At 38.3% G+C, this 14,151-nt stretch overlaps 2 protein-coding genes across 5 annotated transcripts in view; one reads left to right on the top strand and one right to left on the bottom strand.

The window, feature by feature from the left end:
- Nucleotides 1-14,151, top strand: part of LOC112644913 (centromere protein P) — a 218,030-nt gene that overhangs the window by 81,797 nt on the left and 122,082 nt on the right. Inside the window, exon 6 of one of the 4 annotated variants that reach the window (XM_025423687.3) lies at nucleotides 12,243-12,285. The exons of the other annotated variants lie outside the window; for them this stretch is intronic. Within the exon in view, the coding sequence (XP_025279472.1) occupies nucleotides 12,243-12,285 (43 nt within the window). The remainder of the gene's footprint in view (nucleotides 1-12,242; nucleotides 12,286-14,151) is intronic. 4 annotated transcript variants of the gene reach the window in all.
- On the bottom strand, nucleotides 3,793-14,039 carry OMD (osteomodulin). The gene is made up of 3 exons (XM_025423681.3): nucleotides 13,733-14,039; nucleotides 7,316-8,269; nucleotides 3,793-6,649 (listed from the first exon to the last, which is right to left on the bottom strand). Exons 2-3 carry the CDS (start codon nucleotides 8,253-8,255, stop codon nucleotides 6,345-6,347), a joined length of 1,245 nt encoding a protein of 414 aa, XP_025279466.1. The 5' UTR covers nucleotides 8,256-8,269; nucleotides 13,733-14,039; the 3' UTR covers nucleotides 3,793-6,344.

Here is a 14,151-nt window from a genome sequence, read left to right as displayed (position 1 = left end):
ATCATGAATAAATAGATAAAATCTTAAAAAAAAACTGTTCAGTCCATGCTCATATTCTCATATCTTATGAAAATGTCTCCCAGGGCAAGGCCACTTAGGTTTGCAGGCTTCTGTGCCAACTGGTCAGGTTCTAAAAGCAGGAGTGGTCTCAGTAACGTCCTTTCAGGTATCTGGTATCATCGAGCTGAGACAGTGTCTCTTGCTCTGAGCCTCTGTCTGGGTGTCTGGGTAACGCTGGATTTCCCTCATTACATAACATACTTATTCATTCCCTTACCTTTAGCTACTGCTTTTTATTCTCTCTGTTTATACCCAAACTTCCCCATCTCAGAGAGGGGTATTGGATCAGGCTCCTGTCCTGGTCTAGGTTGCAGGCAGCAGTACTGGCATGGTGAGTCCGTCCCCTTCAGTCCACTTCTGTTCAGATGAGGTTAGGCACATTCAGCACTGGAGGTTCATTTTACCACCAGGAAGCGCAGTGTTGCTCATGGTTAGCCCCACTTTTATCAGGTGGGTGAAGGCACATTTTGCCCCATTAGGCCCCTAGGAATTCCACTGGAAAGGCTGTAGACATGGAATCGTCCTTGCTTCCAACCCTTGTAGTGGCAGCCCTGGTCCACTGTGTCAGTTAGGGGGAGAAAAGAAAAAGCTGAGGTGATGTAGAGAACAAAGAGCAAAGGCACCTCCCCCCCCACTCTTTCCCAGATCCACCAGAAAACACATAAATGTATCCAGTGGGGACACTCCTTTAGCCACATTCATGTTCACGTTGAGGTGAGCACACCTGTGCAGGCTTGTAAGCCAACCTTTCCTGTTTTAGACAACCAATGTTTAATTGCCCATCCTAGTGCTCTATAAAATTCTTTCCGTAAGCTGTTTCTCTCTGCTTGCGGTTGGACATTAGGTGAGTTCCTTGGTCTGAGGAGAGGACAGCTGGCTGTGGAGTATTTTCTTTTCTGGTTTTCTGTATCACTCTGAACGTTTGCATCTATCACCAGGTCAGCAAAGCCCAGTCCAGAGTCAGTACCTCTTCCTGTCAGGAACCCTTGATAGCCTCCAAGGTGACCACATCGGGGTGCGTTCTCAGACACGTCAGGACCTTTCCATAGGGTCTCTGCTACACAGCACCTGTAGCCTCTGTCTCTCCTGTTGCCAGAACAGTTCATATCGGCATTTTGTGCCTCAGAGGGTGCAAGAGATTCTAGATTCAGCCAGTCTCTGCAGTGCTGCAGTCCCCCCAAATGTACTCATTTCCTAGGCCCAGGTGGCTATCTCTAGGGAGCACTTGGGGATGGATGCATGTCGAATCTACTCATCTTCCAAAACTAGAAGACAGGTTTTCTGGTGGGTATTGACATGTCCAACATTAATACACTTCTAAAATACCCACAGTTATTTCCGTAGAGCTGTGTTCCATATGGACATTCCTGTTAGTAGGCCAAGATTCCAATGCCGTTCTGCCTGACCATATGGCTGGGCTATTGGACACTGCTCATGAATGAGTAAAAATCTATACATAGGATCTCTTAACATTGTTTGATTCCTCATCACTGCTATAAAAACAGCATGCAGCTCCACACACCACACTGATCTGTTTTTATATTCTCTAGTCAGGTTGGTGGCCTTCCAGACAGGATGTTGTCCATTCACCTTGGAACTGTTGTCCATAAACCAGGCAGCTCTGTTCTTCAGTAGAGAGCTGTCCATAGGGCACTGTCCACGTGACAGTGGAGTGCAGCCCTCTGCACAGCTCCAGAATCAGTCCTGGGGGCATGGAAAAGCGGTTCCCTGCTCATAAGAATCTCCTCCTTGCATTTCCGGGCACTGCCATCCCCATTAGGGAGTTCCTGCAGCAGCATCCTAGACATGCTAGTAAAGCCCCTCAAATACTAATTCTCTTGTCCAAAGTTCTTACAGTCAGCCCTGGGAGGCCCTCACAGGCTCTTGCCATAGGACCTATTCTAGGCTTCACAAAGGGTCATGGCACAGAGAATTGTCCCTACCAGCACTCCATCTTTGGAAGTTCCAAACACTTAAGCTTACCAGTTTATTAAAGGTTGTGACAAAGGAACTGACTCCACAGTGAATTGAAGAGATGCAGAGGACAGAGTCTAGGGAAGGCATAGAGCTTAGGTGCACCACAATTCTGGCATCTTCTGTTCAACTGGAAGCCCCAGTTACCCATCCTGGGTTTTTATGGAGGCTTCCTTACATAGTCCTAATTGACTAAGTCATTGGCCATTGGCCAAGTCAACCTCTAGCTGATTTATCTCCCCTCCCCCCAGATTGCACGTGGCTTTGGGACTGAAGTTCATTTGGTTCTTCTGGCAGCCCCCAAAGTCATCTTCATTAACATAACAAAAGACGTCTTAATCACCCTCTGTGATTAGGAAAGGGGTTTTGGGAGCTGTGAGCCATGAACCATGAATATAAAGACCCAATATATTTCTTACAAATCACAGTATCCTACCCTGGAGGGCCGAATTGCTGCCACTGAGAATCGCTGAGTTACTAGATATTTATAGTTCCTTTTAGGCAACATTCTAGGACTTTATGGAAAGTCTATGATTTGATCTCCATCTCAAATCTTCTTTTGCCTGAAGCCTAGTTAGTCATGTGGTGAGATGAGATAAAGATGAGAACCCAAGTATTTACCAGACTGAAGGGTGAACTTTAATGAGGGGAGAGTTATGACTTGATGTGAGGAAGGGTTCATGTTAAAAACATACTGTACTAGTGAGTTTTTCCAAGTAGTACCTACATCCCTGTATAGCAAATTCGCAGCCAAAGTTTGTAAAGTAATGTAAGCTCCATGTAATTTTCATGAGATGTGATATTTACTTGCTAGACAGTTATATTTATTTAGGAATTTGGGACATATAAGAAACTTTAGATTTTTTAGCTGTTATGGTTTAATTTTGTTTCCAGCTGCTGTTAAACTTTATTTCCAGGATTTGGAAAAAAAAAATGGTTTTGGAATCAGGAAACCAGGGTTTTAGTTCTAGCTGTCCTTCAGGTCCTATGAATTCTTTGCAGTAGAGACAAGATTGATTTCTTCTGTTTTTCCCCTTGGATTTGGCTAAGTGTGTTACATGATATGCACACATCTGCACTTTAGTTTAGTGGTCCCAACCTGAGGAATAAAGGGAAAATGTAGAGGGTTTCCGGTATGTAAGCACAAGCTAACCATTTTCAACCAGTTTTATTGTGAGTAAATTTATGAAATATCCTTTATGTCCTTTAAAAAACTAGTTGTATATTATGCCTTTGTATGTTAACTAAACCTGGTTCATGGAGTGCTTTGGATTTGTCAGTGGTCACAAATACAGTTCAGCCTAGTAGCTAATTAATACTTTTATGTGTAATAAGAAAACAGATGAATTTTCATCCCCCCCCCCCTTTGTAAATACTAGATCAACTGGTTTTGCCTATAGCTATGGTAGATAGTTGTGCAGTCTTGATGTGCTGGTTAGTGAAGTACTTTATTCTTCACTTTCTCTGACGGAAAGCATTGGGTTCTGTTTTTTAATGAGAGATACTTGGGGTGGGTATGCATTCCTCAGGGTCATTTTCAGGTAGCAAAGATGGTGTTAACCTGCTTCCTCCTTGGGCCCTGCAGCTGGGTAACCTGTTTACAGACACACCCCTGAACTCTTCTTGAAACCATGAGCTACTTTACCACGTCCTGACCAGAAATAAAATTAGGGTATCCGTCTGTGCTCACATCGGCTTTCATAGTTACTGCCATGTTAGATTTTCTTTCTTCCTTGTGTTAGAATGAGTTGATCTTAATTTCTTCATTAAACTTTTTATTAACAGCTTTATTGAGACAATTCACATCTCATGCAGTTCACCCTTTAAAAATCTATGAATCATTTTTAGTATTTTTAGATTTGTACAGCCATCACCACAGTCAATTTTAGAACATTTTTCCACATTCCCTCTCTTCCCCACCCCTGCAGTCCCAGGCAACCAAAACTCTGTCTTTATAGATTTGCCTGTTCTGGGCATTTCACTGAAATGGAATCATACTATATGTAGTCTTCTGTGATTGAGTTTTCACTTTGCATGATGTGTTCATGGTTCATCTATGTGGTAGAATGATGTATCAGTACTTCATTTCTTCTCTTGGCTGAATAATACTTCGTTTTGTGTACAGGACCACATTTATCCATTCTTCAGCTGGACATTTGGGCGCTTTCTACTTTTTGGCTATTAATGGATAGTGCTGCTCTGAACATTTGTTTATATATTTCTGTGTGAACATGTGTGTTGTTTAGTTCTCTTGAGTATGTATCTAGGAGTAGAATTGCTGCATTGTAAGTGACTCTGATTTTTTGAACTGCAGACTGCTTTCCAAAACAGCTGCACCATAGGATGTCCCACCAGCAGTGTGTGAGTGTTCTACTTTCTCTGCCTCCTTGCTAATAACATCTGTTATGTGTCTTTTAAGTTCTAGCCATCCCAGTGAGTGAGAGAGGATCTCTCATTAGGGTTTTCATTTATATTTCCCGGATGGCCTCTCATTAGATTTTAAATTGCTTTAGGTTAGAAATAGTTGTATCTCTTTTATCTCCTAAAACACTCATAGTATTTTACAATATTAGCTCATAATATTTAAATTTATAAGCCTATTTTTAAAAATTTCAATAAAGGGGGAGGTGTTCCTTAATTTTTTTTAACCTGTGTTGAAAGTGTGCTTTGTCCACCTTCCCAGCATTTTGCTCTGCTACCCTCACCCTTGTATCTTGAGATGTCACAGGTGCACATAGTTCTGTTTCTTGCCCTTATTGCTAAGCCTTACACACCAGCTGCTTTGATGAATGTTAATTAAATGAATGAATAGAGTGTTGTTTGTGTTCATTATGAATTGTTGAGGTTGTTCTTGGGGACAGGTGGGTGTTCTGTTTCTGCTAAATGCTAATAACTTCTCAAAGAAATAAAGAGCATTAGGGGCTTCATTTTGCACTCTTATCTCTAGCAAAATAAAGACTCACCACTTGAAAACTTAAAATAAAGTTTCACTTGTCTGGTCCTGGCCCGTTGTCCAAATTGTTACCATTTGTTGTTTGGGTTCCCCTTGTAGGTCAGCCCATCTGTGTTTATTCTTCATCTGAGAGACTGAAATGTTAGCTGGTAAATCAGGAGAGTTCATCGCAGCACTTCTATCATCTTCATTACAAGGCATACTTAAAATACTTCAAAATGATAGATTAAATAATAGGTGCTTCTAAGGTTTTAAAGAAAATATCAAAGCTTGTCCAAATTGTAAAGGAACTCTATTCAACTTTAGCACTAATTAAATAAATCCTGGCTGATGCACATATATGTTTCTACTGTACTGTGCTAGGAAAATGAAAGTGTTTTAATAATGCTGGTATATTGTGTACTAAATTAACCTTATGGGCAAAGCAGTTATTTATTAGCAAATCTTTATGTAACAACCAAAAAATTTTCGTGAGTTTACTCTAAAAACATTTATCCCAGTTAAAATGGAGGACAGATTCTTTTGGACAATTGCTGAAATCTGCTAAAATACAGATTGTGATGAGACAGTTTGGTAGTTTTTCAGTTATCCTAATACAGATTGGAGAATTTTGTTGCTTTGGTGCTCTGAGAGAAAAAACCAGTTGATTTTATGAAACCACATGTCTTGAATCCTTAGTAGAATGGCCTCTTTGAAAATCAGGAGCATGCTCTATTGCTCTAAGTGGTAAGGCCAGGAAAGTGGATGTCATGGTGATAAGATTTCACATAAAAGTGTGAAAGCTCAAGTGCCCCCCTCAGTCACTTGAGCTTTCACACTTTTATGTGAAATCTTGATGGGATGAGCACTGGGTGTTATGCTACATGTTGGCAAATTGAACTCCAATAAAAAAATATATATATACAAAAACAGTGTGAAAGCTTTCTGGGAGTCAGGACAAAGAAAGTAATTTACTCCTAAGCGAATGGCTTCCTCTTATATGAATGTAAGCCCAGGCAGCTCAACCCTGTCCTCTGCTAGTTCTCGGCTTCTGGTGCTACTGTTTTCATCACTCTTAGAACAGTTACTATTACTAGAGATGGCATACTTGCTTTTTTTTTTTTTTTTCAGCTTTCAAGTTTAGTTTTTTATTCCCACTTGTCATTTTAATTTATATTTCCAAAGACTGGTATCCTCTTAAGTAAGTTTGAATCCTATGTAATGATGCCAGTGTTAGCAACAACTTAAATTCAGTCTGATCTAATACTAATACATGATTCTAGGTATATTACTGTGAGCCTTCCATGTTCAGTTAAACTTATATTGAATAATAATGTATAAAATCATAACCGTATACCTATATAGTTTCTTGCCATTCTTAACTTCCATAGTAGTGATGGTCAGTGTTTTCTTCTGTTTCTTCTTGTTCTGGACCTTCTTGGTGATCCTCATGTTCTTCACTATCAGCATCATCCTGAAATCTGAAAACTTGGGTCTTCAGTTGTATTGTTTGACCATTACTGCTTCTTTGCTCACCATAATAAATAGTGTGTATATAAGGGAAGCAGAGGGAAATGTATGAGGTTATTGGCTCTTTTAGCTTATTTTGGTCCAAACGAATGTATGTTAAATGGTGGTAATGCAGTGGGTCAACAGACGGACACATCACTGTAACATTGATACCTGAAAAATAAAAAATAAAGATTAATCCTGCTGCATTACATCTGGAGTCCTACATTGGATTTTATTAAAATATGAGATACAGTCTTATTAATTAAAATACTTACAGGTAGAATTAAGTTTAATTAGTTTTTACAGTAATCAAATAATAAAATGAAGAAAATTACAGATAAATTATATGTTATCAAAGTAAATGATGGCTTTCAGAGCACACTTATCATGATGAGCACAGTGTGATGTATGGAAGCGCTGAATCACTGTGTTGTATACCTGGAACTAATACAGCACTGTGTGCTAACTATACTGGAATTAAAAATTTTTTAAATGATAGGTTCATTGCTATTTAGTTATTTATTATGTAGTAAATTCTTAGTAGAAATAATCTCAAAAAGAAAAAAGTAAAAATCACTTATAGTCCCAACTACTCAGGATACTCCTCTTTTTTCCTTATACTCTACAGTACTACTTGTCAGTGTTCATATTGATAACATTTAATAGGAAATGCTATCAACTTTATAACACACTTTCTGAGGCCAGTTTCGGCCATTTCCCCAGCTACTTCAAATTAACTGTTTTCAGCAACATGTAAAGCATAGAGTTTGAAAAAGATTTGTTCTTTAAAAGGTCAGCATACTATCCTGTCTTTAAAAATAATGAAATTTTACATACTTTCGATTTCATTGTTCTGTAGGTATAGGTGTTGTAAATTTCTTGGAATATAAAATGCTTGCTTCAGTTTGTTGTGTCCAACATTGAGCTCTATTAGGTTGGAAAGATTAAAAATATTATATGGGATATCTTGTAGTTTGTTGTGTGACATTCGTACAGCCTGAAGTTTGGGAAGTTCGTTGAAGTAATTTTCTGGTATAGAAGAAATTGAATTATTTTCTAAAGATAGGTACATCAGTGAAGAAGGCAGACCAGGAGGCATTGATTTCAATCTGTTATTACATAGGTTGAGCTGCATTAATTTTTCCATTTTGGCAAGTATTTTTTCTTGTAACATGGAATCCTCAAGCTGATTATAACAGAGATCAAGCATTGTCAGGTTCACTAGCCCATCCATGGCGTTTGTCTGCAATCTGGAGATCTCATTGTAGCCAAGAAGAAGTCTTTCCAAAGACTTGGGGAGAGGAAATGGAAAGTCTTCTAAATTGTTATGCTGTAAGTGAAGTTGTAGTAGATTTGGCAACTTAGCAAACACACCAAGATCAATCTTTTGAGAAGTAATTTTGTTGTGGCTGAGGTTGATTTCTTTAAGATGTGTTGCATTAATGAATGAATCTGTAGTCACAGCCTCAATTTCATTGAATTGAAGGTAGACTTGCTGTATGTGTGCTGGGACACGTGGGATAGTCTTGAGTTTGCGATTGTCACAGTACATTGATGATGGAAAATTGGGTGGACAGAAACATTCAGTGGCACAGCCTAACATATGCTGATGAAAAGGAACTTGAAAGTCCTCATTTTGATGAAATGGAAATTCTGGTTGGTAGACATCATCTGGTTCTTGATCATAATCTTCATCCCATTGATAACTTTCATACTGGCAATATACTTTGACTCCAAAAAAGAAGAAAAGGACACATGCTCGACTTAGAAAGCCCATGTTCTTTTTTTGTCCTATTACAAAAGAAAGCAAATATATTGTGGGAAAAGTGAGTAAATCCTAGAATAATTTTTGTATAAATAAACAATTGCATAAAATGTGTAATATCTGTATTAAAATATATAAAAGACTGTCCAAAATAAATGGGCAATACTCAAACCAAAATTAATGTTTAAGTACCAATAAGATGGTATTTAAAAAAAAGTCACATTTTGCATTGAATCGGACTACATACCCAGCTTTGAAGAGAATCCTAGTTTGTCTTGCTTACTATATATTCACGGTGATAACACAACTTCACTCAGCCTCAAAGCTAGGTACTCCCTCCACTGAAAATGCTGAGTGTTCCACTATTTGGTCCCTTCAGCAATGGACACTACCTATGAGAGGAGACAGTCTTGGTCTTGGTTAATATTAACCAACCTTTTCGTTTTTTGTTTTTTTTTTATAAATTTATTTTCTATTGGTGTTCAATTTGCCAACATATAGAATAACACCCAGACCAACCTTTTCCCACTGTAACTTCTGTTTGCTGATGCTCTTTTCTGCCCTTAGAAAAACATGAAACATTCCCTTTTATGTAAGAGCTTGAGATATTAAAAATAGCTATCATGTTTCCTCTCAGTGTTTCTGTCTAAGCCTAATCATGACTTCAAATTTTCCCCCATGAAACCATTTCCAGAATCCAATTATTTTGTCTCTGACTCTACTTGAATAACTGCTTCAAATCCCAAATACAATATTTACAGTCTACAAACTTCTATCTTCTAATAGGTTATTCTGTATATTTTCTTCTTTCCACTAATATTTTTGAGTTAAATCCTAGATAAACAGATATTGAAAACACGCTGTCTTGTCTCCCAGGAGTTGAGGTTTGGTGGAAAATCAGAAAGACGTGCACAGTACAGGGAGTAGGAGGGTGTATGGCAGGTACGATTGAAAGGAGGGAGCACTGAGCTTGAGAAAGGCTGTTAATGTGAAGTCGTGGTGAGTGATGGTTGCTGTACTGGACGAGGAGCCTGAAGACCTTTATTTCCGGCCTGTCACTTAGAATGGTCAAGCCACTTAACATATCTACCTCTTGCCTCATCAAGAAAATGAGAAATGTAATTACTTGTCCGCTTAACTCAACCGTGGTTGTGACAGTCGTGTGAGATATGCATGGACAAGTGCTTTGCAAATTAGAAAGTGATCCAGGTGGAATAAGTTTGTTATTTAGGTAAAAGTTAAAAGAAAAGGAAAAAAAAAAAAAGAACATACCTCGGATTCTGAGGCTGTTTTTTTCTCCCTCTCCCATTCTGTGTTTCATGAGAATTAACATCAACGTGCCCTTGTGTGTTGTGGAATGACTTATCTCCTATTCTATTAGCCATTAGAATAGTACGAGCTAGTTTTCATCATTGAGATAATTGGAAAAAATAGTTATGTAAATCATTGTCTCTGACAGATCCCATTTGAGAAAGTCTGCCCTAGACCCTAACATCTTAGATTCTTGTATATTTTCTTGTCATAAACAAAAAATGTGTCAAGTGTAATTATGTGTTTATGTGGGATTTGGAGTCAATATTTAAGTAGTGTCAGGGACCCTTGTTCTTTTTTTTCCCCTCGCATATACCCAGAACATGGGCCTTCCCACCCAAACTTTATAGCCTTCTCCACGTAATGGCTCCAACTGCAGTGATTCCTCAGTTTCAGTGGGATCTAAATACATGGATCCTGCTGTGTTTTCATTGCCCATCATTCATACTTCCCAGCACACTTGGTTCCTCTTGGTGGCCTGGACCCCACAGTTGGCAGACATCACTGTTGTCCCTCGTTTGCTCACACCCTAGACCCTCTGGCCCCTTTCATCCTTGTATTCTTCCAGTAAACTCCAACTCCATTCCTTCAGTTGTCTGTCTACTTGCAGCTTGACTCACGCAGCAGAATAAGTGGAGAGGAAACAGACCATGCCAGGTGGTCTCACTTTAAATTCATAACCACTCAGTACTGCTCAGGATATGTCCTTACTGCATTCCTTTTCCTTGCTCCTAGATGAGCCTCTAAAGCTCCATTCTCTACCAGTATTGGATGATGACGTTGCGAACTTTTTTTTTTTTTTGTCAAGAGAATAGATCAAACAAAACAATCATTTCTTCATATATATATGAATATATATATTTATATATAGTTATATTTATATATATTTATATATATAGTTATATTTAATCTCATCCCTACCTATAGAATATGTCAAAATTGCAATGGTTTTATCTTTCAAAACAATCTGTGATTTTGAAACTCATAGTTTTCTTTTACAAATCTAAATAGACTACATGCATTGTTCCTTCTTATCCATGGGATTCGTGGAGGATGTGACGTTTGATAGCCTTTGAAGGAATATTAGGGTTGTTATAGAGAAAGACCAGGAAGATTTCCAGATAGAAGAGATGAGCAAAACACATAACACTAAAGAGCAGGGTGTTTGGAAAATAGTGGTTAGCTGTTGAAGGAGCAAAGTAAGACTGTTAGAGCTAATCTGGACCAGAATGTACAGGATCTGAATTCTGACTTATGGAATCTGCACTCAGGGAATGAACACCTAATTTAATTCATTCATGTAGTTGAGTCGTGATCTTTACACTGTATTGTTTGTGAGTGAAGTAGGAAAGAGTCCCATGGGGAGTGTGGTCTCACCCAAGGGCATCGTTTAGCACTTGCTAACCCCACTGGGTGCCGGGAAGCTCTCAGTAGGTGTGTTGCATTCATTAGTGACCTGTGCTAGATGTATGTGAACATGGCTAGTCAACCACCTTACAAATAGTAGTAGTTACTTAGTTTGCTGGTTTACTTCACTTAATGATTGTCTGCAGTTCTGGGGGCGAGACACTGTATTTGGTGGGGAACACAGAAATGAAAATGTGAAGACGTGGTCCCCTCTGTGGAGAGCGTATAGTTTATGGAGAGACCCAACATGGCAAACCGTATTCTCAGACAGAGGGACATCAGGTTTACTGCCTAGAGCCCAGTGCTGCGGGTACAGTGGCTTAACCCTGCTTTGAGCATAGTCTTTATAAGTATCATTCGGTCCAGATCTTGGAAGATTAGCAGGAATGGATATAGAACATGCTATACATTTTACTCACTAGTTGATAATATTTTGTGTGTTAAATCTGTAGTATTTTATGGTACTCATTATAGTGAAGCGTATTAACTTTTTAAAGTACATATGCCGGGGCAGCCCCGGTGGCGCAGCGGTTTGGCGCCGCCTGCAGCCCAGGGTGTGATCCTGGAGACCCTGGATCGAGTCCCACGTCAGGCTCTTTGTATGATGCCTGCTTCTCCCTCTGCCTGTGTCTCTGCCTCTCTGTGTGTGTGTGTCTATCATGAATAAATAAATAAAATCTTAAAAAAAAAATAAAGTACATATGCCTCAGTGATACCTCAGTCTTACTGCACCAGGGGATTCTACTGTAAGGTTGCTGTGTTTCACAAAGGTATACAGAGAAGCAGAGGCATGCAGCTATGGGGTGCGGGGGTGAGGGAGCAGTCGGGCACAGAGGGGGATCTCGGAAGCTGCCTGTTGCCAGATGAATTTCAAAATGAGCATTGCTCATCAGAGCTCTGAATTTCATCCTTGTATTAAGAATATTAGCAATAACCAATTAGTAACCTTACATTTGAGGGTGAAAGTCATGACTCTATTCAACAACTATGAGAAGTTACTGGGGGAAAAGGAGACCTGGGGGGTACTTTTGATCCTGCACTTAATTGTGTACCTTTGACTTGGGATCAAGACCTCATGATGGGAGTCTTTCTGAAAATACAGGGATTCTTTAGTGTTGACAGCTTTTGGTCTTCTTGGCTACCTGTGGAGACAGACTTTCCCTAAGGACAGTTTCTCTTCTGAATCATCAGGACCTTGGCTCTCTGCAGCCCAGCCTGGTCCCACTTCCTTTGACCAAGTCCAGTTTTCTGGTCTGAAATCAATCCCGTCTCCATCCACAGGCCCATTATTTCCTGTTCATCTTAGTCTTCAACTTCATCACTGGTGAGTCCCAGTTCTAATGACATCTTTATTTATTTTTTTTATCCAAACTTTCCGTTCAACTGATCTCTTCCCAGCCATTTGCTAAGCATATTTTTATTACTTCCGCATTTTATGATCTACAATTTATGTCTTGTTCCCTATAGGATAGCTCATAGCAAAACAGTCAGTCCTCCCACTTCCTGACCTAATTTCTGGCAGAATCTAGTACAATGCACAGCGTATAAGTGCTCAAATATTTGTTGAATGGATAATTAGATTAGTAAGTTACAGATTACATCCTGTCAGCGATGCTTATCGCCACTAATACTGATTTTTTCTAGGTATAGAAATGGTTTCTTTAAATGGACACGGTCACAGAAAACATGGCTGTTCTCTCCTAGTGGTATCTCCATCACAGCATGCTATTCCCATTACACATAGCAGTAAAAAATTAACAGATGTGAAAAGGAATCTTTAAAGCAAAGGAAAATATATGTTACCGGTTTTAAAAAATATCCAGTAATGTGAATTTTTTCATATTATAGCTATAAATGTTTCTATATTATAACATTTCTCTTGGGGAAAAAGCACTTGGTGCTTTCTTAAGAAAGTTCTAATTAAAATGAGGTCAAACTTTGTTCTCAAATATTTGAAGTACTTGTAAAGCCTCATTGCATTTTACTATTTTAAAGACAATCATTTTATTGGTATGCCATAGAAACTAGGATATAAGAAGCCAGGATATTAGTATATGGACTCAGATTTTTTTCCGAAGCAGTTTTAAATTTAACTCTATAAAAGTAAAGTAGTATACATCCCTATTACACCCAGGGCCTAAGGAAGTAATAAGACTCTTTTGCTGTTAAAAATATGAAAGTTTCAAAATTACTTTTAGCCATAATATATTTAAATCTTAGTTAACTGGAACCCAAGAAACTGTTTCTTTAGTACCAGATAGAGCACTCACATCTTCCCTTTCAGAAAGAGGCAAAAGAAAGCAAAACTACATTGGTAGCAGGGATTTGGTTAACAGAAATTTTAAGAAAATTTCTAGTGAAATCTGTACAAATACCCTTCTTCCCTGCAAGCAGAATCTGTCACCCTGCTCAGATGTATGGCTCACAAGTATTTGCCAGTTTCTGTCTTTTAAAGTTGAGAGTGCGAGAAGAGACAGTGATGCCATTAACTTAAGAATCTTTCATTCTGAATCAAAAAAAAAAAAAAATCTAAACAAAGATTATTTATTGGGTAAATCTTAAATTAGAAAATTAAAACCACTATATTCTTTCTCTGAATATTTTTGCTAATCAAAGTTTTAATGTAGCTTTTATCAGATATTGCTTCCAAATACTGCTTTTATGATGGCTGCAATCTATTTTAATGTTAAACAAATCAAATATACTTAGAAAGTTTTAACAGTAGGAACAGTTTCTTTATAAAAAAATTGAAAATTATTTTATCATCATACCTGTTGAGTTTGCTTTAGTTTTCAGGGGTTGATGAATTTGCAAATCCTGTAAATTGAATCAGCTATTCCTAAATTCTTTAACTGAGTCTCTTAAAAATCCACAGTAACTGTGTGTCCAGACAGGGCTGTCCTTGAATTACTGTAGCAATTTAAGCAAATATAATCTGCTTGGAAAACACTTGGGTTGAATTAAAATTATGTATTTCTTTTCATTATCCAAAACTTTGTGGATTCAAATTGAGATGCTTGTGCTGTTGGTCAGATTGATGTGGCTTATGTCCCTTTCTTTTCCCCTTAATTTTGGTTTGAGGTGTGGCAAGAATTTCCTCTAATATGAAAAGCAAACAGAACTAAATGAAACAGCATGTACTGATTACTGTTTTTATTTTCATTTTCATGCCAAAGAATTCTCCAAATTA

This window comes from Canis lupus, chromosome 1, assembly GCF_003254725.2.
Source record: "Canis lupus dingo isolate Sandy chromosome 1, ASM325472v2, whole genome shotgun sequence".
Classification (NCBI taxonomy): Eukaryota; Metazoa; Chordata; class Mammalia; order Carnivora; family Canidae; genus Canis; species Canis lupus.
The sequence above is the reverse complement of the archived record's forward strand: the minus strand, read 5'-3'. Positions and strand labels throughout refer to the sequence as shown.